The 27174-nt window shown below is 40.5% G+C and overlaps 1 protein-coding gene across 6 annotated transcripts in view; it reads left to right on the forward strand.

Moving 5' to 3' along the window:
* The window catches only part of ZFC3H1 (zinc finger C3H1-type containing), a 60676-nt gene extending 37608 nt beyond the window's left edge, over nt 1–23068 (forward strand). For 4 of the 6 annotated variants that reach the window (XM_074827236.1, XM_074827237.1, XM_074827238.1 and 1 more), the window contains exons 29-35: nt 1301–1405; nt 1500–1665; nt 2381–2481; nt 3647–3748; nt 4343–4382; nt 6557–6619; nt 6745–7591. In XM_074827236.1, coding sequence (XP_074683337.1) covers nt 1301–1405; nt 1500–1665; nt 2381–2481; nt 3647–3748; nt 4343–4382; nt 6557–6619; nt 6745–6882 — 715 coding nt within the window. In that variant the 3' untranslated portion in view covers nt 6883–7591. Of the gene's footprint in view, nt 1–1300; nt 1406–1499; nt 1666–2380; nt 2482–3646; nt 3749–4342; nt 4383–6556; nt 6620–6744; nt 7592–22229; nt 22318–22719; nt 22812–23043 lie in introns of those variants that run through there. The other 2 variants (XR_012623575.1, XR_012623574.1) reach the window with 2 other exon arrangements.
* Nucleotides 23069–27174: the final 4106 nt, after the last annotated feature.

A 27174-nucleotide genomic window follows, 5' to 3' on the forward strand; every position in this document is an offset into this window, starting at 1 on the left:
TTTTTTTTTTAGAGAATACTTAAGCTCTTCAGTTTTCAGTTTGGTGCTTGTGCAGTAGAAACATTGTTTAGAAAGACACTTGAGGTCACTGTTTAGTCATTAGGGACCTTAACTTAAGCTCAGATGCTCTTGTATTTTAGCACCTGCTTCTAAGAAGAAGATCAGTAGTCTTGAAATAAGTGTCTAAGTTACTTTGAGCTAATAATTGAGTGTTCCTGTGGTTGAGTTTTTGCCACAGTAAGTGCCTAGGTATTTGGGCCTATGTATCTGTCTTTCCTTTTTTCAGGTAAGAGAACAAAAGACATAAAAGTTCACTTTTACCAAGTGAAAACAGTCAGATTGAAATCAGCAAAGCCTCAAAGCTCAAGGAATAGTGTTTTACTTGGAAAGATCATTGTGTATGTGTGCACATGTGTATGTGTGTGCACAAACGTACACACGCTTTTTAGAACAAGTAGCAAATTGATGATTTAGTTTGTAGTTCTTGGGGAAAGCAGGAGTAGAATCAGGCACTCTGATTATGTGACCCTAGTCAGGAGGGTTCTGTGGCAAGGTAGCAACATCAGCCCTATCTTGTTTTGCATTTCTGTAGTTTCCCTCTTTGAGTGGGGTTTTTTCCCCTCTTACAACTTACTGAAAGTGTTACCTTTTTTCACTGTTGCTTTACACTTTGATATAAGGGTTGTTCACTGGACCTTGGTCAAAAAATGTGCCTGCCTCTCTTTGGTGAGGTCCTACCTGTTGGTCTGGCTATATGTTTCTTTGAGGAGCAGTGGAATAAAATTAAGGGGGTGTTTGACTATTCTTGTCAGGCTTTTTTTCCTGACTGATCATCATATTTCTACCGTGGATCTCTGGCAGTAGTTGTTTCAGAACATTAATTTTGTTGCCATAGTCTTGATACCATTTCTCAAGTGGTTTTTAATCCATCTGAAATTTATTGTCTGGAGCTTTCCAAACAGAAGCTCAAGACTTGTCTCCATTCTGTAGCAGTCAGAGCATCCCTATTAAAAGGATTAGTAAAAGGGTACTTTACAAGAGTAGAAGACAATTCATAATACTTCATTTGTATTTAAGAGTTCCATTTTAAACTACATGGTTTCTGTATTAATTATTTATCTGCAGTTGAAACATACTGTTTTAATAAGTGGACTGATAAATTAGTCCATAGTGCTGCTAAACTGAAAACAGTTTTTTCTTGCATCTCAGAATGGGAAGTTCTTCATTGTTTCTATACTCTTAATATGTAAGAACATGCCTCGTTTGACATACAACACTTTTTAACTTTTAATATAAACAGTTTGTGCCAGTCTCTTCACGCGAGTGTTGGTGAAGCACTGGATGCTTACGAAGCAGCTCTGGGGGCAGTGATGCAGCAGGAAACTGTTCAGAACATCTGGCTGGAGTAAGTTCTTAAGGGAAGAAAGTAAATTAATCTCAAAACTATTAATTGAAGGCTACCAGAACCATCTTCTTTCTTTTTTTTTTTTTTCTTCCAGTTACCTTGTTTTTATCAATAGCAAAGTTGTTGGATCCAACAACAAAGTTCAAGAATTCAAGCTTTTTACTGACCTAGTGAACAGATGTCTGGTTACAGTCCCCACACGATACCCAATTCCTTTTAGTACTGCTGATTATTGGACCAATTATGAGTTTCATAATAAGGTAAAAATGTTTCTGTGGACAGTTTTAATTAAACAAAGAGACTGATGGCCTTTTAGCAGGTACCTGTTTTACTTGTTCAAATACAGCGCCAGTAGTATATGAACACTGAGAGGTAGGAATTAGGAAAAAAAAAAAGTATCTGAGGAGAGCAGTGTTCTCATAGGAAGACTATCTAGCAGTGATCTCTTGAATAAAGGGTGTGTAAGGCAAAGAAAAACTTTATTATGGCATGCTTTAATACTGTGAATGACAAACTATTCTTTTCTAGAGAAAAGAGAATGTGTAAGGGAGGGAAGAGATGGTTGAGCATCAAGGGTCTGCAAAGCTGTAACACTGGCAGATGGAAACAGTATTTAAGCTGTCAGTTTTGATCGTAGAAGTTATAGTGGCTGAGAATAAATAATGTAGGAGGAGGAGTAAAAACAAGTTGAGCACTTATACAGAGTAAAGCTTAGAAATTCTGGGTCCCCCTTTGCTAACATCCAGTGCATTTCTCTTTACTTGCTAAATGCAGGCTAGAAGGACTTAAAATATGTGGTGTTAGCAACTTGACGCTAACTTGTTATTATACAAGCTGATTTCTGTACCCTTGAAGGATAAGGTTTGTAGGTGGTAACTTACTTTAATTGTAATGTTCATAGTTTGTCATTCCATTATTCTTATCAAAATTAGACAGCTATAAGGTGGATTAATGTTCATAATTCAAATTCTACAGGTAATTTTTTTTTATTTGAGCTGCATTCCAAAATCTCAACATTCCAAAACTTTGGAACGGTTTTGTTCTACCATGCCTGCTAATCCTGGACTTGCACTGAGGTATGTAAAAATACTCGTAATCAAGACAAAGACAAACAGGTGGTTAACATAACTACTGGTTGTGCAAGACATGCATGATTTGCTTTCTACTACAGAAGTGAAACTCTTCCTCTTACGGGATGTTGCTTGAGGCATGTTTTGCCTTCTGACCATAATTTAAATCATTCTTGTATTTGACAGGGTTCTGTTCTATCTATGGAGAGGTTATAATTATACAGGAATTAACTCTGCATTGTACATGATGAGTACAAGTGGTCAAAATTTCAAGTGTGTAGAGAAGTGTCAGATACATATTAAAATCTTCTTGTTACTTGATGATCTATTAAGGTACAGTTCCAGCATAGAACAAATAAAAATGGATACACCAGTGTATGACAGTGCTACCTTAAGGCTTAACTTGACATTTATTTAGCAAAGATAAACCGTTCTTAATTTTGGAAAAATTCTTACTGGAAACAAAAACAGTTAATGTAAGCATCACACTGATTCTTACTTGAGTAGTATTTCAAAATGTACTGTTCCAGGATTAGAGTCCATCTTTTACCGTATTCAGCTGCAGTGAACTCATGAACATTTGATTGGATAATTTTGAAAAGTCTCCAGACACTTGTTGTTCATCATCAACAGTGACCCCAAAGAATTCAGAGCAAGACTTGAAATAAGTGTGTGTGGTTGGGGGCATGGGGAGAGAATGGCACACCTGCCTTTGGCACACAAAGTTGAATGGCTGCGTTTTAAACCAAGTTGCGATTGTGTCTAGATGGAACTTGCAGCTTCCTTAGACAATGTAGATACTGCATGAAATGGGTGAGCAGAACTGACCGAACAGTATCTCCTAGCCACATGACTATAAAACTAATTGGCCTCCTTTCAAATATACAGGTACCTTGTGCATGCTAAAAATGGATCTTGTAGTGTCCCAAGATCATATTTTCTCTCTGATTTCACACTTCTTAGTTATTCTCTGAAAGTGTGTCGTCTTTGTTTTGTTCTCAGAGCATGTTCAGTCAATATTGTATATAGTGGCTTGGGTTCTTTTTCCTACTTGCAACTCTTGGCTCAGGTTAGGTATAATGTATTTTGTGTAATGTGTTTGTATCTTTGGATTGCTTTTCTGTTCCCAGTGATTAGAGCAGTGTTCCTTTCTCATGAATGCCTTTTACAGACTGCTTCTGCGATACTGGGAGGAGAGCAATGTTCAAATTCTGAAACTGCAAGCCAAGATGTTTACATATAATATCCCAACATGCCTGGCCATCTGGAAAATGTAATGCAACAGTCATACATCTGTTTTCATAGATATTGCTTTTGTTTATAAGGTTTACATCACAAAGGTAAATCTGAAATGTCCTTCCAATTGGACTTGTACTGGAAGTCTCTCTTTCATTATATTATTAGTTAAACAGTAACTTTGTTACAACAGAGGTACTGTCACTTCTTTAAAATGAGAAATGAAATTTCCTTCTTGTGGAAACTTACATGAATGGATATTATGCAGATAAATATGAATGATGTATTTGCAAGTTGCCTTTTAATTCAAATATTGACTTCTGTCTCCCCCTCTCTACCCTCCCCTTTATATATCACAATAGCAGTAATCTCCATTATCCAGTGATGCTGAACTGATCTTTTTCTTCAGTGTTTGTTCATAATGGGGAACCACTGAAATGTCTTGCTCATGTAAGGTTGTTTTTAAAAAATGGCTATTTTTATCTTTTCACTGTAGATAAACATCATTGGAAGCTAGTCAGTTTCTTCTCAAGGAATTTGTAAATCCATTCCACAGTCAGTATTCTGCCACTAATGGCATTTAACATCATTCAAGAATAAATATTTTTTTTTATATATTTCTTTTCCTCAGAGCCATTGCTGCCGAATGCTTTCTAATGGGACAAAGAGAAGTAAGTCAACACAGCTTACTAAAATGAGTAGTTATAAAATTCTGTAAAGTTTTCCAGACCTTGGCTTTATCGAAAGCAATGGTCATCTCTTAAACCCAAGATTTCTAGATAGTTGAAATACTCTATGTATAAACACTGAAGCATTTGCCTCAAGTGTGAGAAATATCTTTGGCAATCAAGGTAGAATGGATTATATCATGAGTACTTGTGTATATTCTTTGTGTGTATCTTTCCCTTGGTGGTGGGGATGGTGGTGTGTATTCTTCTCCCACTTCTGTTGTTTTTTTCTTTTTCTTTACCTGGAGGAGATTGCTAACCCTTAAAATACAGTAGAGGGAAGGAAGGACTGTTGTGCTGGAAGCTACTAACGTCTATCTTTACAAGTAGTTGGAAGGGTGGGTCTGCCAAGCCAATGCATGTAGAGAGTTTAGTAGTTCCCAACACCACTGAAGACATCAGTTCTTTTTCTTCAAAAATAACAAGTTTACTCACTGGTATTTTGGGGAAGGAAATATTTTTATCACTGTATATACAAATACAAGAGGCACAGCAACTGGGTCATTTTTCAGCTCAAACAGAATGGATTTCCCTGGTATTGTTGCTGTCACCTTAAATATTCTGCCTGTGGAAAGATGCTGTGTATTGGGGGGATCACGGGGCCCTGGGTTTGTGACTCACCACTTGCTTGTGGTGTTTCTGAGCTACTTCCCTGCTGTATCTTGTTTTGTGTCATTCTTGCAGTGGCTGATTCTCAGCATGTTTCTCTTCTGTAGTTGTCTTTCTTTTGAAACCATATTAAAGCTTTAACTGATCTATAATGGGTAGCATGGCTATTGTTAGACTCACATATGAAATCTTTTCTGTTTTACTGTCTCCTAGAATGTTTAAAAAGAACACCCCCCAAGCAGACAGTTATTTGGTTTGTAAGATCAAATAGTTCAAAGTCAGGAGATATCAAAGGCATGGTTGCCTATTCAACCTTAATTCTGTCTCTGTGTTGATGGTTTGGTGTAATCTGTAATTAGTCACAGATCCCTGCTTCAGTCATTGTATTAGATGGACTACATTTTAAGGCACTGCCTGTAGTGAGGCTGGTGACTTAAAAGATCCCTGCTTCATTTGGTTAAAAAGTTAGAAAAATATATTTCAAATGAATCCAGAAGAGGGTCCTTAAAGAAAATGAACGAATTAGAATGAAGGTATATGTAAAACATTGTAGCTGGATTACACCCAGAAGAAATCTTGTGGTTTTCTTCTGCAACCACCTGACTAACTATATGGTGTGGAGTAAAATCACTTAAGTAGGCACACGCAGTGCAATTGAATTTTTTTGGGGGTGGGGGGGCTTAGTTTGGGATGTTGTGAGCACTTACAACTGTTTATACAAATCAGTGACTGTTCCAGATAACTGGATTTTCTAGTAAACAAGTAGGATATTGTTTTAAAATTGAATTGTGATTTAGATTCTGGATTTCCTGTTCTTGGAGAACCCATCATTTATTCCCTTCAGAGGTCATGTAAAGGTTTGCTGAAAGATTATAAAACCGGGTATGATTGTTTAAAATGCTAACAAATACCTCCCCTAATGACTCTCTGATTAAAGTTGGTACTTCTAGATAACCAGTACTTGAAGGAGACTTGAGTAAATACTTGGATTAAACATTTTGGTCATCTTATTTCCAACCATAAAATGGTAAAAACATTTTTTCTTTTTAGAGAGTTGCAAAGACGCATACTGATTTTTATTATTTTTTTTTTTAAAGCACAGATAGATAGATGCTGAAGGTAAAAAGCCTATGAAACAGTTATTTTCATTGCAGGATTGGGATGGTATGCAATAAGCAAGACCTTGAGACTACATATTGAGTGGTGAAAGAGAAATATTCATTAAGCTGCTTCATTCCCTGAGTGTGTTCCATCCTGTGCAATGAATGAGGCAAGAATCTTGTGAAGAAAAATAGAATGTCCTCATGTAATTAATCATGTGCATACAAGGGTCAGAATTAAGGTCAGACATAAACTTGCCTTTGCTTTTGATAGCAATGTAATGCTTGACTTTGAAAATTTTTAAAAACAGATTTTAAAAATTATTGCAGGAGACTTTTGTGCTTCAAATCACTCATTTTGAGTGCATGAAATCGTACTGAGTTTTAATACTTGTTTTTATTTCACAGGTCCATCACTTATATCAGAGAGCCCTTCAGAAGTTACCTCTATGTGCAACACTGTGGAAAGATGTAATGTTTTCTCCTTATGATTCAGTTTGAGGTTTCATATAAATTTTCTGCATATCCCATATCCATAGATGTGGTGATGCTCAAGCTCTGGCTAAATCTTATATCTGCTTCCCCATCTCTTACAGCAACTCTTGTTTGAAGCATCAGGAGGAGGTAAAACTGATAACCTGAGAAAACTAGTTTCCAAGTGCCAAGAGGTTGGAGTCAGCCTAGATGAGCTTTTAAATTTAAACACTTACAGAACAGAAAGCAAGAATCACTGAACGCTGGGTACGGTCAGCCATAAGTCCTATTAAATGCCAAAATCAGTTGAATGATTCTTCAGGCTGATCCATGCCTAAGATCTGTGTAAGGCAGATGAGTATTGCTGAGCATATCGAGTCTCCAGTCTGCTTTCCGTGAACCTGGAAACAATTAACATGACCCTCCTCTGGAAAAATGAACTCCCTGTCTGGCCTTGCTTCTGGGCCCTGCCAGATTCTCATAACGTCATCTACGTAAGTATAGTTAATCAAAATGACAGACATTATTTTTTTATGTTTTCTTTTTATTTTCTGTTTTCTTTGTTTTGCTGTTCCTGATTCACTTGACACTCTCGCTGATGCCTGAGAGATCTGTGTTTGGGATTAATTTACTGGGCTGTGTTTACAGTAAAAAGCAAGTAGTCCATTTTGGGTTTTTCCTTTTTTAAACCTTTTTTGAGACTTTTTCATTACAGGATTTAAAACAAAAGCAGCCGCTCTTAAGGAAAGTGTAACTGCCGTGGCCACAAGTATGCTTCTTGCACTTGAAGGCTCTAAGAGGGTTGCTTACTGCCCCTTTCTGCATTGGACTCACGGCAGAGACTATTAAACTTGAAGATTAAAGAAACTATTGCAAATGCCAGTGCATCAGAACCTAAGAGTGGTCAATTATGTGCAATTTTTTGTAAAGAAATTTTAATTTATAATAAAGTTTAACAGTTTAAAGAAAGTTAATATTGATCTGTTTTGTATTGGTACTACCTTGTAGTATATAGGTGTTTTTACAGAGATATTTTCAATACAAGCTTACCTTTTAAAAAAAAAATGTTGTCTTTTGTTATTTTAATCAGAAGATAGGCAAATGGGATTGTGCCACCTGTTGTGGATGTAAATAACTACATCTCAATGAGATTTTTTTCCTCCTCTTGCCTCAGGTACACAGATGTTTGTCCCATAACAAATATTCCTGTCAATAATACCACTTCAGTAGTGGAAAGTACATTTTTTTTTAATATATTTTGTCCTTTACATCTTTAATGAAAAAAGGCCCACTTTCCAAAGTCACTGCATGTCCATTACAGAGAGATACTGTCAGGCCACCGAACCTGGGATGGGACTGTTCACAGCAGGTTGGCTTGCCACCTGGTTTTCCATCTGTGCCAAATCATACCAAAAGATGGTTGTAGTGCCTTTTGCGTAGGTGACTTATGCAGATGCCATGACGACAGTGAACAAGTGGTCTTTGTGTTTGAGAATGAGACAAAGTGGTCTGTGACATAACTTCCAGTAACTTTCAAAACCCTTACTTAATCTAATGTTACCACATGAAGCAGCTCCCTTAAAGGAGAGAGAAGTGGGAAATACTGGCTTTTATTTAGGGTCACAGGGGATGATTCTGCACCTTAAGTCATTTTAGACAACTCTCATATTTAAGCATGAATTATAAAATCAGTAAAACTTCAAATACCCACTTTAATGGCCAGGTTTTCCTGCAGACTACACAACCAGTATCAGAAAAGCTGACTCAAACCCATTTTTCATTGTATTAAAGTGATATCCCTATCTTCAAACTTACGTGGTAGAGCTCGATGAAAAAGATGTAGACCATAGAAGTGCAGTTTTTTTAATTGAAAACTCCTCAAGTATGGTAAATGCTGTCTTATACACATTGCCCAAATGTTTTTTTTTAAATTTGTCTCTAGAACCTTGCTGATAAACAGTTGCTGGTTTGTTTTTTTTTTTTGCAGCAACACCTGAACACCTGCAGTAGTTATTTTAGTGGGATACATTTTACCTATTCTGCTGTTAAAAATAGAAAAACTTAACACTGTCAAGGGTTACAGCACTTTGAATGCTGTCTTACACATTCCCTAGCTTGGGCTTGTGTTGCACTTAGGACTGTTAGTTACCTTGCTTGCCTTGCTGTGCAGTGAGTTTATAACAAAAGGCCTAGTGCCTCAAAGGAGATCTTAAGCTTTAGGTACTCTGCCTGCATGGATTTTCACATCCTGGGGGATAAGGGGAGGGAGAACCAAAACCCCACAGTGTTCTGCCTTCCACTGGCCTTAATTCCCTGTGTTTGTGTGTGGCCTTTTGACTCCATTTTGCCTGGCTTGATGGTATGTGAAAGTGGCTAATCATAATGGAAATTGTTCATTTAGGAGCTGGAATGAAGAACAAGGAAGTGGTATAGTCTTTAGAGCAGCACAAGTACTTTTTTTCACCAAGCAACAAACAAAATGCACTGCTGGGTAATGTAGAACTGCCAGGGAAGGATTTAGAGCTTTCACAGGTCTGCAGTTACCATTGAATCCTTTCTGTCCTCTGGTATTTGGTAGTTAGAAGGAGGGCATGCTGTTTAAGAAACAAACAAGGTGGTGTGTTTCTGTCATTTGCAAAACTTCATTAATTCATCACTAGAATGAAATTTAACAAAGGGTACTAAATCTATATATTTTAAATTAGTAATATCCTCTGAGGACTTTGTTCTAGAAGAAATAAATTTCACATTACAGGCAACAGAGGTGAATAACGGAATAAAGAATAACTCCAGTCAATCATGCAAAATACTAGCTGCTTAACAGGAAAAAATAACTTTAGGAGGAAAGCACGTAAAACATAAAACAATGCTGCTACTTGCTCTATGCTCAGAATGGCTACTTTATCAATAGTGATTACTTCTTTGGCCTTCAGTTTGTCTTTCTGGAAGCAAACTACTGCCACTACAGTTTTTTCATTTCCTAGCTATTACAAAGACACAACAATATGAACAAAACATTCAGCTGCATTTATTAGGAAGAAAAATAAATGGAAATTATTCATTCATTGTGGTGTTTAGTACATCCAGTGAGACCTGCATGAAGATAATCTCTTTCACTATTAGCCATTTTCGTGCTCATCAAGACAATGATCGATTTATGGGATGGCATGCTGTTTTTAGCTTTGTTATGGATATGCTATCCATAACTGCAAGGTGAAGGCATGTTGGAGAGTAAGTGCAGAAAGAAGCAATAAGGAGAGGCAATCAGAAAGGTTTTAAAGAATTGTTTAGGTAAGAAATTCATATATAAAGGCCTAAGGTAGTCCTAATCTTTCTGAGATAACTGAGACTTGTTTTCTCCTATAATTTTTTTTAAAGTTTTGGGATAAAAGACAATATTTTTCTGCAAGACACATCCTCTTTTCACTGGGTTCAAGGATGAGCCTGTTCATTCTTCTAGGCCCATTGGTTAATTGCAGTTTATATAGCAATATTTATTGGGAATTGGCAACTCTTAAAAGCAGATGTGAATTCCCTTTCATGTTCTACAGGCCCTGTTTCAGGTGAAAGACTTGAAACTTTGTAGTGTGTGTTTTGTGTTTATATAACAAAGATCCAGGAATTTTCGATGTCACAGGAATGTTACCTAAACTGAATGAGTGAGCAGGTTTACCTGATCTTGATAGCAGCAGAGGTATGAACCTTTTAAGAGAGGTCTGAAGAGGTTGGCAAACTAAAGAGACGTGGTGCAAGTATACAGGAAGCTGAGAGCATGAAGATGCAAAATGGAAAAGACTGCTTCCATTAGACAAGAGCGGTAGGTAAACATCAACAGTACTGTAGCAACAGGATGTGATCAGTGTGCTATAGATGTCAGCTGGGTGCCTGTTGGCCTGCTGCTGAGCTTTTGGAAGCTCTTCAGAAGAGCACTGTAGTCTTGCGAGAAGCTTGATGCTCTATCCAGCTTGCTGTTAGCTTTAGCTGTTGCCAGCTGCCTTGCTACCTCCTGGAAGTCTTGATGTTCTGAACACAGTGGACAGCTGGTGCTCTTACCATTAGAGCATTAATACCATTAGTATCACCATCAGCGTTCTTACAATTAGAGGTCACTACTTGGGGGCCTACTTGGCCCTCCGTAAATGAGGCAAATCAGAGTTCTCACATTGTGACTTACAAACTGTTCTTTTCTGTGCTGCTAGAAATAACTTGTTTTCACTGAATTAATTTCATGTCTGTCGTGCTTCTTGTGTTTGGGGGCCCTTGTGCCTCCTGTTAAAGTGTAAAATGAGAAAAGCTTCGAACTGTTCTTACTGCCTGGGATTGTGAGGCAGAACCCTGTGATGTCTGTTTCCCGTTACGTGATTCTCCATCTGCAAGTGTCTTAAACTTTTACAAGGAGAAAAGAGAAAGGGAACAGTGAGTAAGTAAAATTTAAAAACAGAAAGAAAGATCCCACTAGGAGTTACCTTCTTGTAAAGAATATAGGCAGCATCTACTCCTTAACTTCAGCCATTATTCATGACAGCTTTTTTTTAGCAGTGCACGTTCTAAAGTTCCTCAGCTTCAATTGCACTTTTCAGTTTTTCTTAGAGCGAATCATTGTTGGATGTTGAGTTATCCACACCTCTTTTGTGCTTCACTTTTTTGAGGTCCTTCTGAACACTGGCGTTGCTCTGAGCTTGAGGCTGCTTGTGAGTCTTTACTTTTCTCTGGGATTCAGAAAAGAAGGAATTTTTCTCCAAGGTCTTAACTGATCAGTGTCTCAAAGCTAAGCAGCCTTCAACTATGAAAGCAGACCCACCAACAAACCAGATTTCCATCACTAATGTTTCTACAATTAGTGCTGTTCTGAAACACTAGGCTAGTACTGGGAGATGCAGAGATGGCTACACTGGTGTTGAATACAGCCATTCTGCATAACTGTGCTGTGGGTTTATCGGCTCTGAACATTTGGCATTGGTGTCAGTGGGTGCAGAAAGGGGGTGAGCTCTGATCTGATGCAAATCCCTATTTAGCTGAGTAGACTGATGTCCCTGTGAGCAGGGGCACCTTCCGCTAGATCAGGTTGTTCAAAGCCCCATCCAGCCTGGCCTTGAACACTTCCAGGGAGGGGGCAGCCACAGTTTCTCTGCACAACCTGTGCCAGTGTCTTACCACTGTCATCGTAAAAAATTTCTTCCTGATGTCTAGCCTAAACCTACCCTCTTTCAGTTCAAAACCACTGCCCCTTGACCTGTCACCGCAGGCTTTGGTAAAAAGTCTCTGTCTTTCTTATAAACTCGAGTTGTTAAGCCCACATCAGATATCAGTGAGATGCTTTAACTCCTAGCTGTTGACCTTCACATCTAGCAAGTTGTTTTGGAGCAGCATCCGGACTTTTGAATTGCAGTCATTGGTCATGTAATTGTACCTAGTTGGTTTTTATTTCTGCTCATAGTGCTGAGTTAATGCTGTTCCCATATGAATTCTGTGCAATGATAGTAGATTCTTGAGCTGCTTTATCTTACCCTTTTCATGCTTCTAGGACATACTGTGAAGATAAGGACAAGCTTTTTTATCTTTCTATCCACATTACAAGCCTTGAGTGAGGAGTAAAAGGCGGGAAAACAAAGTCTTGGATTAACTCATTAATTTATTGACAGTTTTTCATGGTTGGGCTGTATAAAACTGCAAAGATTCCAAAAATATAATCACATAAAGAATAGGACTTCTACCCCAGTAAAACATGCTTCCTCCTGTTCATTCATGCTGACGATTAATAGCATTTATTTTTTGGGGTACAGATTTATATTGAGACTACAAGAGGTATTAGAGCTGTGCATCAGAATCTGACCAGTACTTAAAAGCATAAGTGGATGCTGATACTTGACATTAAAGATTTCATAACCAATTTCTATCTTATCTGACAACCCACTTAACAGCCACTGTGATGTCACTCTTATACCAAGTTAGGTGTCTGTAAGGAAGCTAGACTCACAGGAGTGTGTGGGGGGAAGATGCAGAGTTCTTCCATGGACAATAGTCATGGGAAGTGGTATGCCATCCTCAGAGAGAAGCTTATGAAGTATGGACTGGCTGAGCAGGCAGTGAGGTAGACTGAAAACTAGCTCAACAGCTGTGTCCAGAGTGTGGTGATCAGTGGTACAAAGTCTAGTTGGAGATCAGTCACTAGTGATGTAATCCTGGGGTCAATACTGGGTCCAGTCCTGTTTAACATTTTCATTAATGATCTGAATGATGGGGCAGAGTGTACCCTCAGCATGTTTGCTGATGACACAAAATTGTGAGGAGTGACTGATATGCCAGAAGGTCATGCTGCCACCCAGACAGACCTTGACAGGCTGAAGAAATAGGCCAGCAGAAACCTTGTGAAGTTCAACATAGGGAAGTGCCAGGTCCTGCACGTGGGCCAAAATAACCCCAGGCACCAGTACAGGCTGGAAAGCAGCTTTGTAGAAAAGGACCTGGGAACACCAAGTTGAACATGAGCCAACAATGTTTCCCTGTGGCGAAGGTGGCCAACAGCCTCCTGTACTCCATTAGGGAGAGCATTGCCAGCAGGTCGAGGGAGGTGATCCTCCTCCTCAGCACTGATGAGGCCACACCTGGAGTGGTGTGTCCAGGTCTGGCTCCCCAGTATGAGAGAGGTATGGAACTACTGGAGAGAGCCCACTGAATGGCCACAAAGATAATTAAGGGACTGGAGCACCTCACATATAAGGAAAGGCTGTGAGAACTGGGACTCTTCAGCCTAAGAAGGCTTGGGGGAAGACCTTACCAGTGTGTACCAAAGGAGGGTGTAAAGAGGATGGAGCTAAGCTCTTTTTAGTGGTGCCCAGTGACAGGACTAGAAGCAATGGGCACAAACTGAAACAGGAATTTCGGCTGAATATCAGGAACCACTTTTTTACTGTGAAAGTGACCAAGCACTTGCACAAGTTGGCCAGAGAGGTGGTGGAGTCTCCATCCTTGAAGACATCCAAAAGCTGTCTGGACATGGTCCTGGGCAACTGGCTCTAGGAGGCCCTGCTTGAGCAGGGGGTTGGACCAGATGACCTCTGGAGGCCCCTTCCAGCCTCAACCCTTCTGTGATTCTGTCCTGTTCCTGGTGTACATTAAATCTGTGTGCTTTTACCACCTTTGTCTAATCAGCTGCACCTGGCTCCTAACTGCCTTCATGCTCCTTGAGTCAAGGGCAAAAAGCATGGAGCCAGGCCAGCAATCTAGGTTCTTTCCTACCATCCCTGGCTGAGACAAAGCTGTGAGCATGTGATCTTTTGCACTTGACTAACTTTGTTTGTAAATACTCCTTATCTTAGTGTATACAGTATCTTAAGAGCTGGCTATGGACTTTATAGTTTCTTTAGTGCTTTTATTGAGGTGTTCTCCCACTGCACACACTTTGTTTCATATAGTCAGTACAGGGATTGCAGTTGCTGATAGAGCCTTCCTGCCCAGCTTTATTCTTTCTGGAGGTAACCATGGCCTTCAATGAAAGATATATTTTAGTTTTTGTTTAGGTGATTAGCAGAAGCAAAAAATTAATGGTTTAAATTGAGAAGACTAAGGATGCTTGTTGATCTTGTATGGCAGGTGGCTGAGACCCTCCCTCAGACCTGTTTTCAGCCCTTACTGCTGGAGAGACTATCCATGCCAGACAAAATTTGCTGGAATTTCCATGCCACCTGTTGCTGGTGTCATAATTTGTATTTATCTGAGAAAACTGAGGAACTACTTAGCAACCCGTTTTTTAGAAAAAACCATCCACATCTATATTTTGCTTACTAACTGTAGCAAATTGAACACTCCCCCTTCATGCCCTTGCCCAAACTCTAGGTATGTAGCAAGTGTCAAAGGAAGACTTCCTGAGACAAGCAGAAGTGATCAGACTTGGAGCACTCTTGAGCTGGACTTTTGAAATTGCAAGCCATGATGACTGTTACAGAGGTGCAATTATCCCAGTAGAATTAATGATCAGCAGTATGTTTCTCCTAGCAGTGTATGGATAGCAATGCATGGATGAGTTGAAATTTCCTTGATTAAGGAAAATTCAGTTGTAACAAGTTTGAGAAAGCAATTGATGGTCCTTATGTGGCCTTAAGATATATAAACTCTTCATTGTCACTGCAGTTGCTGTCATGGTTATACTCTTCAAAATCTGGAAGCTGCAAATCTCTAGAGAAATTCTCCTCTCTGAAATACTCGCTCACACGATGATTAAAATGGTGGAGCCCTTCATGCAGAGAGAAGTATCAAAGACTCTGGCCTCTAGTGAGGAGGACCAAGAGGAAACAAGCACCATAAACAGGCAGCAATCACAGAAAGCTGCCCCTTGGAAGGAGGTAAATCATCAGTGAAGGAAGAAAAGCATCACAAAATAAAAATCTCTTCCTTGCAGAAGTTGGTTTCTCTGTGTTGCTGAGAACCATTTGGTCTGGCCCTCTGTTAGTTCTGCTCTTTTCTTGCAATTTTGGGCATTGCCTGGTTTTGCTTTTCCTTTGGTCCATAAAGAAGACCACCTCAAGATTTTGGAAATAATCAAAACAGATTATATTTATCAAGCAGAGTATTTAATAGGATAGACTTGAATGAATTTTCTGATAGAAGGAAAAAATAAGTCCTGACTTGCTCATCTGTGGGATGGGTTTGTGTCCCTGGGGCTCCAGAATGCTCATGGACTTGCATCGCTCCTTAAGCTGGTTGGACGTTGACTAAGTCCCTTCCTCCCCACAGGTAATTTGAGTTCATGTTCCATGAAATGTTATTCAGAATTACAGGGCAACAAAGTTTCTAGTTTATGTGAATAAATGAGAAGTCTGATCACCCAAATTTATGTCATGGAACAATTCAGCTGAGGGATGAGTGCATCAGTCATCTGATCAGCTTTTTAGGATTATGAGCAAACCTCTTCCATATGAACATGGAAACATAATCTGATCAATAATGTCATTTGTCTCCACTATAATATTTCTTCAGATTCAAAATATAAAGTTCCCAAGTGATGGTCAAATAGTCAAACCAATTGCTGCCCCATTTCCCTTTGAAGGTTTTATGTTGACTGACTCCGGTCACATCTCTGTTGCTTAGCTTTCTGTGCTTTGGTTTTGTCTTTTTTTTTTGTTTGTTTTCCCTGATAGCCAATAGCTTCCTGAACTGTTGTGGGACAAACTGAACTCCATCCTCTTGGTTTGAAGTACACCATTTGTGTATCCACAGAAAACCACAGGCTGTTTCACTGACACCGATCTTGGCAGGATAGGGAGAATGAATGGTATTTACATTGTTTTAGCACACAGATTTTTTAACAAACATCCATTTAATCAACCCCATTTATGTTTATGGAGTTTCCTTGCCAGTTGTTTCTTAAAACCTAGCTTACCTTTCAGCAGCTGGTTAATAAAATAATTTATTTCCCTGGTGCTGGGAATAATAAAAGGATATAATTTGAATAATTTTGCTAGATGCTATGTCACATCTTGGCATCTGGTAGATTTCAAAGATAGTTTTTAAGTGTGTTGAATGTAAGCATCTATGTCTTGGTGGTATTTGGTTACAAGATAATAAATTTGTGGGTTATGTATCTAATGAAAAGACTTATTTGAATATCTCTACCTACTTTATCTAACATATAAGATATACAAGTTATATCTCTACTCTCTAATGAGAGTGTAATTGTACATGTGGTGATGCTCCTAACTAGCTTGGACAGAGTACAAACAAAGATGTAGCAGCATTGACTTCAAAATTTTTCAGCATCTTTCAAATCCTTTAGAAATTCCAAATAGGTTACTGAGGTAGTTATAGTGCATAGAAATAAATGAAGCTGTTTCTTACCTGGGGAATCTAGACTAAAACCAGCAGGTGTCCTTACATGTCCTGCCATTTCACCTGAGACTGGGGTCATCCTACCATTGGTTTTAGGGAGTGGTAAGGAATGAGGTGAGAGCAGAAAAGGGCTGTTTTCCAGAGTCGGTCAGTATTTCATGCCAGGGGATCTGAAGAACAGAGCAGGGGTGTTAGCTTATCCTTATCTGCAAGGTGGCTTAATGTTTGCAAGAAATCCAAGATGAAAATTTGGCTTAAAAGAGGATATAGACGTTAACTGCTGCTTTTTTATTGCGTACTACTGTTTGTTGTTGTCCTACCTGAGTACCAGGTAATAAAGCAGAGTATGGCTTGTAACTGAAACAACCTTGTAAAATTGTTGGCAATGAATTATCTATGTGTCTGTTTGCTCTCTGTTAATGGGAGCATAAAATCCAGTCATAAGGTTTGTGGTGCTGCACCTGGGGTACTGGCAGAAGTGACTGCATCATGGCTCAGTAAAACGGTAATAAAGAGTAAATGGTAAGAGGCCTTTCAGTGCAGACAGCAGGGCCTGGTCTATCAGAAAATAGCAGAGAAAATACAGTGATGCTGTTGTGTAAGTGACTTGGTTCAAAGAGTCTGAGCTGGAGAAAACTACATCTTTGAAAAAGGGAATGACTTCGAATTAATTTCTCACTGCTACCACAGCATGTGATGGCCACAGGTGATCTGTGAGGAACGTTTGCTCTTTGACATGGTAATTCTCACTGATATCTATATCTGCTTTTTATTTTCAGCTGTCAATCTGGCTCTCATTTGTAATGCTTTTAGTTAAGTCAGTCCCTTTTCTGCTCAGTTTGAGAAAACTGTGTGGCTGAAGAAAGGTGGTTGGGGAACTTCTAAGAATGAGTATCGAGAGCAACGATGTTTTCTCCTATATTGATACAGCATGAGTAGGAAGGCAGAAGAAATGTCCTGACAAGCCTGCATGAGGAAGTTTTAGTTATGATGATGTGATGTGGGAATAGCCCATATTTTTCAGCCCCTTCCCCCTGTATCACATCTGCCTTTCCCATCAGCTTTCTCCTTTCTCTCCTGAGGCTTCTTTCTCCCTCTGAAGTCTTCTGAGAACTTCCCTTCTCTTCTAGTAGAGATGTTAAGACACCTCCTTCTGCCAGGAATGGTTGGGTAGATTTTGATAGGAAGTTCACCACCAAGACCTGCGTTTTCAGATCTCTGAACAGTCAAGAGAAGCCAAACTTTGTCTAATCTCCTCTTGTTGGAACAGCAGGAAAGAGTGGTGGTGCATTCCTTGCATGGCCCTAGATAGACCAACAAGACTGAAGCATGCTTTCACAAGGGCAGTGGCTCTAAACTGTTCGATTACAGGTATGATACCATCATTCCTGTAAAGTGATTGAGGGAGGATCAACTTTAAATCTGCTTACAGAGAGGACAAACTCAGTGGTTTAAAAAATTATATTTACAAAAGTCTTAAGATCGGTGAGGCCTAAAGACACCAGTGCAGGGTATGCTGAAGGTTTGATGATGGATGCAGGAGATGGTGTATAGCAAGACCAGATTCTGTGGCAGATGCATACTCCAGTACTGTGTGGACAGCACAGACACCTACTTGCCTCCTAAGCCAAAGTCTCCAATAGAGGGTAGTGAGCAGAGGACTCTGATGTACCTGGGTATTCTGAAGCACTCATTAAAGAACCAGAGTTAGGGTCCCTACTTGAGTGATCCTCTTAGAGGAGCCTATGTCTCTCTGTGTTACTGCAGAAGATGTTTAGGGAGGTCAGCATCCATGCCTCAAACTAGCCCTTGGCACTACCAGTCAACAGGACAGTCTATGCTGTCTTTGGGAGGAGCACCCAGTATGGACTCCAAAAGCTGTGTTAAACTTCAGAGCCTATAGATGAGGGCTCTAAGATACATGTGCTACACTGGGAACTGTTGTGAATGACCACAACAACATCCAGCATTCCCTGCCCACCAACTCAGCCTATTTACAGAACATAATATGCTTTTTATTATTGAGAGGTTTTTGTTGGTCTTTGTGGTGCATTCATTCCCTGTTGTGCTGGTTTTGACTGGGGTAAAGTTAATTTTCTTCAGGGTAGCTAGTATGGGGCTGTGGTTTGGATTTGTGCTGGAAACAGTGTGGATAATGCAGAGATGTTTTTGTTATTGCTGAGCAGTGCTTACACAGCATCAAGGCCTTTTCTCCTCCTCACCCCACCCCACTAGCGAGCAGGCTGGGGGTGCACGAGAAGTTGGGAGGGGACACAGCCGGGACAGCTGACCCCAACTGACCAAAGGGATATCCCATACCTTGTGACATCATGCTCAGCAATAAAACTAGGGGGAAGGTTGGCTGGGGCACCACTGCTCAGGGATTGGCTGGGCATCAGACAGTTGGTGGTGAGCAATTGCTTTTGCAATTGTTTTCATATGCATCACTTGTCTTTCTTGGGTTTTATTTATCTCTCTTTGTTATTTTCTGTTTCCTTACAGTTTTAATTATTATTGCTATTTAATTTTATTTCAATTATTAAACCGCTCTTACCTCAACCCACAAGTTTTCTTATTTTTACCCTTCCAATTCTCTTCCCCCCATTCTGCTGGGGGAGGACTGATTGAGGACTTTGTGATGCTTAGTTTCTGGCTGGGGTTAAACCACCACCAAAGTCCTTTTTGGTGCCTAGCGTGGCACCTGACGTACCAGGCCATTGAATCCACAGAGTCCAGTAAACCCAGTTGCCCCTTTCCTCCTCTTGGCCAAAGGGAGGCCCCTCTATTCCTGGCTGTAGTCTTCATTATTTGTTTTTTGTAACTGCAAAATAGAAGTCCCTTCATCAGGGTCAAAAGTACAGTCAGACCTTCTACTCTGCCCAACAGACACTGGAGCAGTAATTTTCCTGGATGGATGTTTTTTGGCTGTTGTTTTTCCTTGCAGTTCCTGTACCTGAGCTTCTAGTCTCCCTGTAGGTTCACCATCCCACTTCCTCATGTCCTCCCCCTGGTCACACAGGAAGAACCACAGGGTTGCATGTGGCGTGCGCCACCAGTACCCTTTACCTTGAACAGAAAAAGGCTGACTCTTAATAGCTGAGGTCTTGGTTGAGGTGCGTGAGGAAGACCTACCCTTCTTGGCTTGCTCAAACATTTTTTGGTCAGTCTGCCCATGGTTGAGGCACAGGCCCACATGGAGGAAGCAAGATTATCTTCAAATTCTCAGAGTTGTCTGGCCAGTTTAGTTGGTGCCTCCATGTCTGTCCAGCTCATTATTGCAGGGTATGGGTGTATGACATCAGTGCATTTCATACAAACTTTTGCCACATTGACCGCGTGCACCAGTTTTCATCTGGGTCTTTGGATGCCTGTTTGTCAACCAGGTTGTTATAGATCACCTCCAACATGGCTAATTCCCTCAGATACTGGATACATCCCTCAACGCTGGTCCACTTGCTTTGGAAATTTGCAAATTCTTCCTTGAAGGGATACTTGTCCTTCACACTTGACAGGAGTCACAGCCAAAGACTGAGGACTTCTGCCCTTTTTCCAAACCCTTTGTCAATAGCCTTATCCTTAGCAAGCTATCCCAGTTGCTGGGCTTCCTTGCCCCAATATCCCAGCATCAGAATAACCAGCTGAGAATTATCTCATCCAGTTGGCAGCTAAAATCTTTTCACATATCTGTCAGCTCACTTAGGGGTAGGAATCATGGGGTTTCTGTCTGATTTATGATTTCAGTCTCTTCCTGGTTTTGTGGCTACTCTGCTGTAGAACAGGCTGCCTCTTCTGATTCTTCCTCTTGCTCCCTCTTAGGACAAGCTTCTTCATCCCTTACAAAATGAGCTGACTTCTGCTTCCATTGTTTCTTTTTAGTTATAGGGGTTATTGTCTGTTGGTATGTTTCCCTCTCTTCTCCCTGAGGGTGCTGCATAATATCGAGCAGTGTTTGGTAGATGCTGGCCAGGGCCCAGCACAGTGCAATAAGTTGCACCTCTTTGGAATAGCCATGACTTTGTTTTTTTCAAGCATTCTATCACGTCAACAGGATCCTATAGCTGTTTGGGAGTGAAGTTCCAGACCATTAGAGGTGAGAAGTTCTCTAGGTACCTGCCCATATTCTCCCACATGCCATGCCACCCATGACCATACTCTCCTGGAGCCTGGGTCATATTCCTAAATCACTTGTTAACCTTAGACAAAATCAGTGCAATATTCGTAAGAAACACTAATAGAAGTATTTCAACTACTCAAGGATGTTCAAGAAACTGAGAAGTTATTGTATGAGGGAGAAAACATCACAGAAGAAGGTAGTGAAGGTGCCTTTCTGTATTTCCTCCACAAAAAACCTCGCAGAGGAAGAAGTATAATGGTTAATTGTCTCCATGAGATAGTACCTGAAGTATAGTAATGGCTTCAGTACAGAGCCCAAATACCAGTATAAGCTCAAGGTCCGTGTTTTAATAACAAATCTCCCAGGCAAAACATCACTAATCACTACAGAGCACAGCAAACTGCAAAAGCCAACACTAATCTTTAACACTTACAGCAAAAAAGGAAAGAGCATGTTGCATATCAGACAAACTACTATCAAGAACAGATGAATCAATATTCTGATCTGCAACTATTAACCAATATAAATCCCTTCTAATATGCTCTGGTCAATCTGTTATTATCTCAAACCCTTCGAGCCTCACCTTGGGCACCAAAAAAGGACTGTTGTGGTTTAACCCCAGCGGACAGCTAAGCACCACCCAGGTGCTTGCTCACTCCCCACCAGTGGGATGGGGAAGAGAATTGGAAGGGTAGAAGTGAGAAAACTCATGGGTTGAGATCAGAACAGTTTAATAATTGAAATAAAATAGTAGTAGTAGTAGTAGTAGTAGTAGTAATAATAATAATAATAATAATAATAATAATAATAATAATTTGTAATGAAAAGGAAAGTAACAAAGAGAGAGAAATAAAACCCAAGACAGACAACTGATGCAAATGAAAACAATTGCTCACCACCAACTGACTGATGCTCAGTCAGTCCCCAAGCAGCAGCCCTCTGGTCAATCTGGTTTTATTGCTGAGCATGATGTCACAAGGTATGGGATATCCCTTTGGTCAGTTGGGGTCAGCTGTCCCAGCTGCGTCCCCTCACAACTTCTTGTGCACCCCCAGGCTACTCACTGGTGGAGTGATGTGAGGAGCAGAAAAGGCCTTGACACTGTGTAAGCACTGCTCAGCAATAGCAAAAACATCCCTGTGTTATCAACACTGTTTTAGTCAGAAATCCAAACCATAGCCCCATACTAGCTACTGTGAAGAAAATTAACTCTACCCCAGCCAAAACCAGTACACCTGTTGATCTGAAACAAAAGATTTTCATGGTGTGCTACTGTGCTCCTTACAGCACAAATATATGATAAGAGCATTGTTGCCTATGCAAGGCACTAACTAGAAGAATATTGTGTAAGATGCATATTTTCTTTAAGCAGAGGTTGGACAACATCATAAAATCAAACATGTCTTGATGACAGTAATTCTCTTTGAGAAAGGGTTAGGCTACCCTCCCCGCCCCCCCGCCCCCCACTTTCTTTTCCCCCCTGTCCCCGGATACAGAAAAAAAAGGCAGGAGTCTCTTACTCTCAAAACATTTTTCAGCCAGCAAACCATGGCATATGTCCTGCTAAATTGCCAGAAGACAAATATGGGAGACTTGGATGGAACCAAAGACTGAATTATGGGCAACAATCTTGTTTAGAATGCAACGAACATCTGCTTGTTTTTATAGTGGGTCTGTGTGCTCCAGCTGAGCAATGTCCAGGGGGACTGGCATGTGGCACTTGTGCACCAACTCTGAGTGGAATAGTTTTGGCTTGGTAAGTAGGAAGTCCTACCTCCACGTGTTTTCTTATTGTAAGGCCCCAGTATAATCTGATGGATTGTCTGTAGAATAGGGTGGAGAGAGAAAGCTATCGCACCATAAATAGTGTAAGTGGATTTATAATTGCATGATGGGAGATAGGAAAATGACAAGTGGAATTCATCTGGGGGGCAAAAAGTCAATGTTTTTGTCTGAAATAAGCACGTGAGTGGGTCAGTGTCTGTAAAGTGCCAATGCACACAAAGCCTGTGCTTTTATCACTTGTTCAGCATAATCCTTCCCAGAGTGCTATGTTGAGTTGTTTTTGAAGGCCCTGTGCCAGGGCTTTATCAGATCAACCTAGATCAAGGGTTAGGCTTGATTATTATATTCGTATGTCTTTTTTTTTCCTGTCCAGTTCTACTGAGCAATCCAGAAGCTTTAAGTTATGAAAAGTGTTTGTTGAAATGGAGCAATGAAAACTGTTTCAGCTTGGCCTTCTCTCACCCAACATGCAGATGGGTGGAGAACACAGAGGTACAATGCCAGGACCTGAGCTCACTCCCTGTATTGTACACACTCTGATTTCTGATGTAGTGGAAGTCCTCAATCACAACTGGGACAAATGGCTGCATAGAGAATCATCCATAGAGACTTGGAGTCAAGAAGCCTTGATCCAGTCACAAAGCACCCGCTGATGGGTTACTGGGTCTTATCCAAAATTAGTTTTTGTGTTTGCTAGATCACAGGCAATTGGTCAATGGAGTGGACCAGGAAGTCTCTAAGCAAAGCCAGAAATCTGCCGGTGGCCTGGGATATAATGCTTCCACGTCTGCTGGACACACCGATAGGATGCTAAGCCTAAACCCTGGACCCTGTCACTCTGAACCATCCGATTTGTGCCAGAAACTCCAGAAACTTTGGTTGTATTATTTGGACCGGACAAGATATGGACTCAAGCACAGGCTAACAGCTCAACATGCTGTTAGCAGTCTCCCTGTCATGGTTTTGGCCCATACAGCATCTATCCCAGGTATTGTTTGGTGAATTAATGTAGAGAAGACACTGTTCCCAATATGTTTTATGGACAAGACCACTCTATTTTGAGGGACAGAGGGATTGGAGAGAGCATGAGCACGTAGACCTGGATTATGCTTTGAGGCCAGAGAACATTCCCAGACTGTTTAATTCACAGTACAGATGTAGTCACTGTGTCTAGAGGCATGAGTCAGATTGTGTGCTGGTACTTTAGAGCCAGAGGAGCTCATAGAGCCAAGCGCACCAACCAGAGCCTCCCGGCTTTTTGCTGGATGGAGCTGGGATCCTGGAAGTCCTGAGTGCCCAAACTGCCAAAGACAGGATCCTGACACTTTTTTCTGGAGGCAGCAAGAGATAGCAGCTGGGCTGCTGGCACTGCCTGAGCGCCCTTGCAGCTGAAGCCCTCCAGTGCAGCTCACATCTCTTTTCCTTCAGGACCCCAGAACCAGCATGAAATGTCAACCTTCTCAGGACTGTAGTGATTAAAGAACAAGTATATAAACAGTTATGCAGGGTGAAAGAGGGGATGCTTTCCTAATAAAGTGATTATTTTTCCGTATGTCTTATAGAAAACTGTGGTGGTGGTGGCAATGAAGATTCCAATTTGACTGAGCAGTCAAATGTGTGCAGATTGTGTTACTTTCTAGGACATTTTTGCTTTGGAGGAGTGTAAGTCTCTTGTTATACATCCCTGCCATGATTTGCCCACCTGCACACTTACTGGGCTGCAGTATTTAGGTTGCTCACATGGGCTGTCAAAGTGGGCTGCAGTATTACCATTTCACCATTATTACTGTTTTCTTGGCTTCTCCAGCACACCTGCCTTAAGATTTTGGAATTGGGAACTGTAATGCTTCAGGTGGTTCAGGACATCTCTGTCCCATCTCCAGCCTTCCAAATACTTTGGGTTTAAAGCTTACCTTTTTAGATAGCTGAAGCAAACAGGGACACATGCTTTTTATAGAATAATAAATGCATAGATATGAACAGTTCCAATAGTTCCAATACACTTAGTTTCCTTGATTTCCTGACCACTCTTCTGTACAGACACAAGAGTCCTCTGTGCATGATTTCCTAGTCCCTGTTTTCCCACAGCTGCTTGGTTGGGGTCTGTTTTCTGTGTCTTTGGCTTTCCTGCCATGATTTTCCTCAGTGTGGCTGATGAGATTATTTTCTTTCATAATGCTGGAGCCCTTTGATCAGTTTTATCAGTTGACCTCTTCATTGATTATTTCCTTCTGCATTTCAGAGTGTTTTGCCATGACTGGCAACCATCTTGCTGATCAAGAATGCTGTGTTTTGCATGGAAAACCATTGAAGCCTAAGGGGTCCCATTGTCAGTCTTGTGCTCACCTCCACCACCATCAAAGTGGGAGAGCCTGAGAGCATCCTTTCTTCCAGAATTCCCAAAATCTGCACAGGGAGTTTTCTCAAATTGTCCTTACAAGCTTTCTGGAAGAGGGGTGACTCACTGAACCAGAAACTGAAAAGGGAGATATAAATGTTTCACAAAGGCAGTGAGGAACACTTGGGCACATGGTGGCACTAGGTGCCTGGCGAAACAAGATCGACTTTCTCCAGCTGACCCTAACCGCCTGCAACCTCAGATCTACATCTCTGATGGAAGAGGCAAAAGCCTGAATATCGCACAGAAAGACAATGTAAGAGATCTAGGTTTCCAATACGATGTCTGGGAATACTCTCTTAGCAAGTGTCTTCCTTTGTCTGTCATCTGTCATACGAATTCTGCTTCTGGTCATATTTCACCCACAGATCCCTTGGGGCAAGCTTTTCCTGTAATGCTGTCTCATGTCTCCCTTGCTAATAAACCCAGGGCACATTCCTGCTACCTTATTAAAAGATCTATGACATAGTTATTGAAAATCTTGCTCATATTAAAAAAATTATTAGTTTTTTAAAAGGTGATGGCTTAATTTTCAGTCTGGGTCTTTCTTCAGAATCTTTTAATGGCTGGTTAACATCACATTGGCAGCCTAAACTTCTGAGCTATAAAATGTGAAACTTTTAAATTTTTTCCTTATGACAGAGGTATTTGGGGTAGAAAATCTGAGTGACACAAAAGGAGAAATTTGCCAGGGAGCTCTAAGAGGGAAATAGAGCTGAACAATCTTTTTCTAATTATCCTAATAGAGTGCCATTATCAGAAATGCTCTGTGCTCCATTGGGAAAGAAAGTTATGTTAATAAGAAACAAAGATATTTGATCCTTCGTAGATCAAAGCACTTTTATGATGCTGCTGTCATTATGAAAGGCTCTTGGTGTAAAACGGTACTTAGTGGACAATGGATCTATTGTTTGTCACTTATTTACCTTCTAAAAAAACCCCAAACCTAGTGTATAATTTATGAGGTCCCAGATTTGATGAGAAATGCTTCACTTTATCATAAAGCAACAGTTTTTAGGACTATGCTGTAGTTCATTGCCTACAAATGTGGGAAGTTCCACTGTGCAAAAAGGAGTATTTGGTATGGAAATAAAAACTTGCTGAAATCCACTGAAGTGCAGACGGTCCTTGCAAAACCTCTGAATTCCACACTGGAAAGGCCCGTGGGCTTTCTTAACAATTTTTTTCCCTTTCTCTTTACACTTACTTGCATTCAGAATTTAGCTCTGAGAGCTTCCAAGCAGCCTTTTTCCTTTTGTATTTATGCAGCGCTTAGAGCAGTGGGATGCTGGTCCATGACCAAAGCTCCAAAGTGCTCTCCTAACACAGATAATAATAAGAGTAGAGAGAGAGAGACTGATACTGAGAACAGTTCACCTATGGCCCACAAAATGGATTTCTGACTGTAAAACCCTCTGAGGAGGGAAAAAGTGGTTAAAGACCTAGAAAGGCTGTGTAAAGAATAGGTCAAGAGTATGGGAAAAAGAGAGAGAATGTTTTCCAAGGAAAAGCTATCAATTCTTGTAGATAGAAAAGCGGTATTCAAGGATAGAACTAAATAATTAATACTGGTAATTAACCTGTATTTCAGTTCTGGACAAGCTAGTATCACCGATTCCTATTTAAGCAGAGTGAATAGAAGAAAAAAAAGTATTTGAGTTTTGAATAGCTTGTCAGTTCACCAAACTTAACACTTGATGAACCCAGTAAAACACAATAATTTATTGTTTTGTTTGTTTTCTACTAACCCTTGCATAAAGGGTTTTTTTAAAAGTGATTTTTTTCCATGGAAATGCTTCATTTCTGCATGAGTATCTTTATCCTCTTTTTTTGACTGATGCTCCACAAATAGTCTCATACTGTGGATGCACATACATGTCTTTATTTAAGATTGGAGATCTTTCTTCTCCCTTTTGCAATACCAATACAGGGTTCTGTACAGTCCTCCCCTGTGTCCAGCACATGGGTGCACACAGTCTTCCCACTGCCATTTCAGTTTCTCTTCGCTGCTTTTTGGAATGAGGCACTTGGTGACTATGAGATTTTTTAAATATTTTTGCTCCAGCTTCTTCTAAGGTTACAATTTCTTGTTTCTTCCAAATTCTACCTCTCAACCTCTATACAACCTCTGTATGTGCTGTCTTAGAGATGGAGAAATTTCTGTTAAGTGCTCCACTTGCGGTACTTTTAAGCCTAGACCAAGGACAGCTCAGGACTTTCAGTTGCAAAGCTGCTTGTTCAGGAAGCCATGGAGACTGCATCCAGTTCCAGAGGTGGCATTTCCTGGGGCAGATGTTTTGTCACAACTCACCGCACAGACAAAAGCTTCCAACACGAGGGCTTGGGCTGGAGAGCTGGGGCATATTCTCTGAAGTCTACGCCAAAAGAATATTTCTCTGACCCGTAGTCTCCATTTTCCTAAGATAATTG

This window comes from Strix aluco, chromosome 5, assembly GCF_031877795.1.
Source record: "Strix aluco isolate bStrAlu1 chromosome 5, bStrAlu1.hap1, whole genome shotgun sequence".
Taxonomy (NCBI): domain Eukaryota; kingdom Metazoa; phylum Chordata; class Aves; order Strigiformes; family Strigidae; genus Strix; species Strix aluco.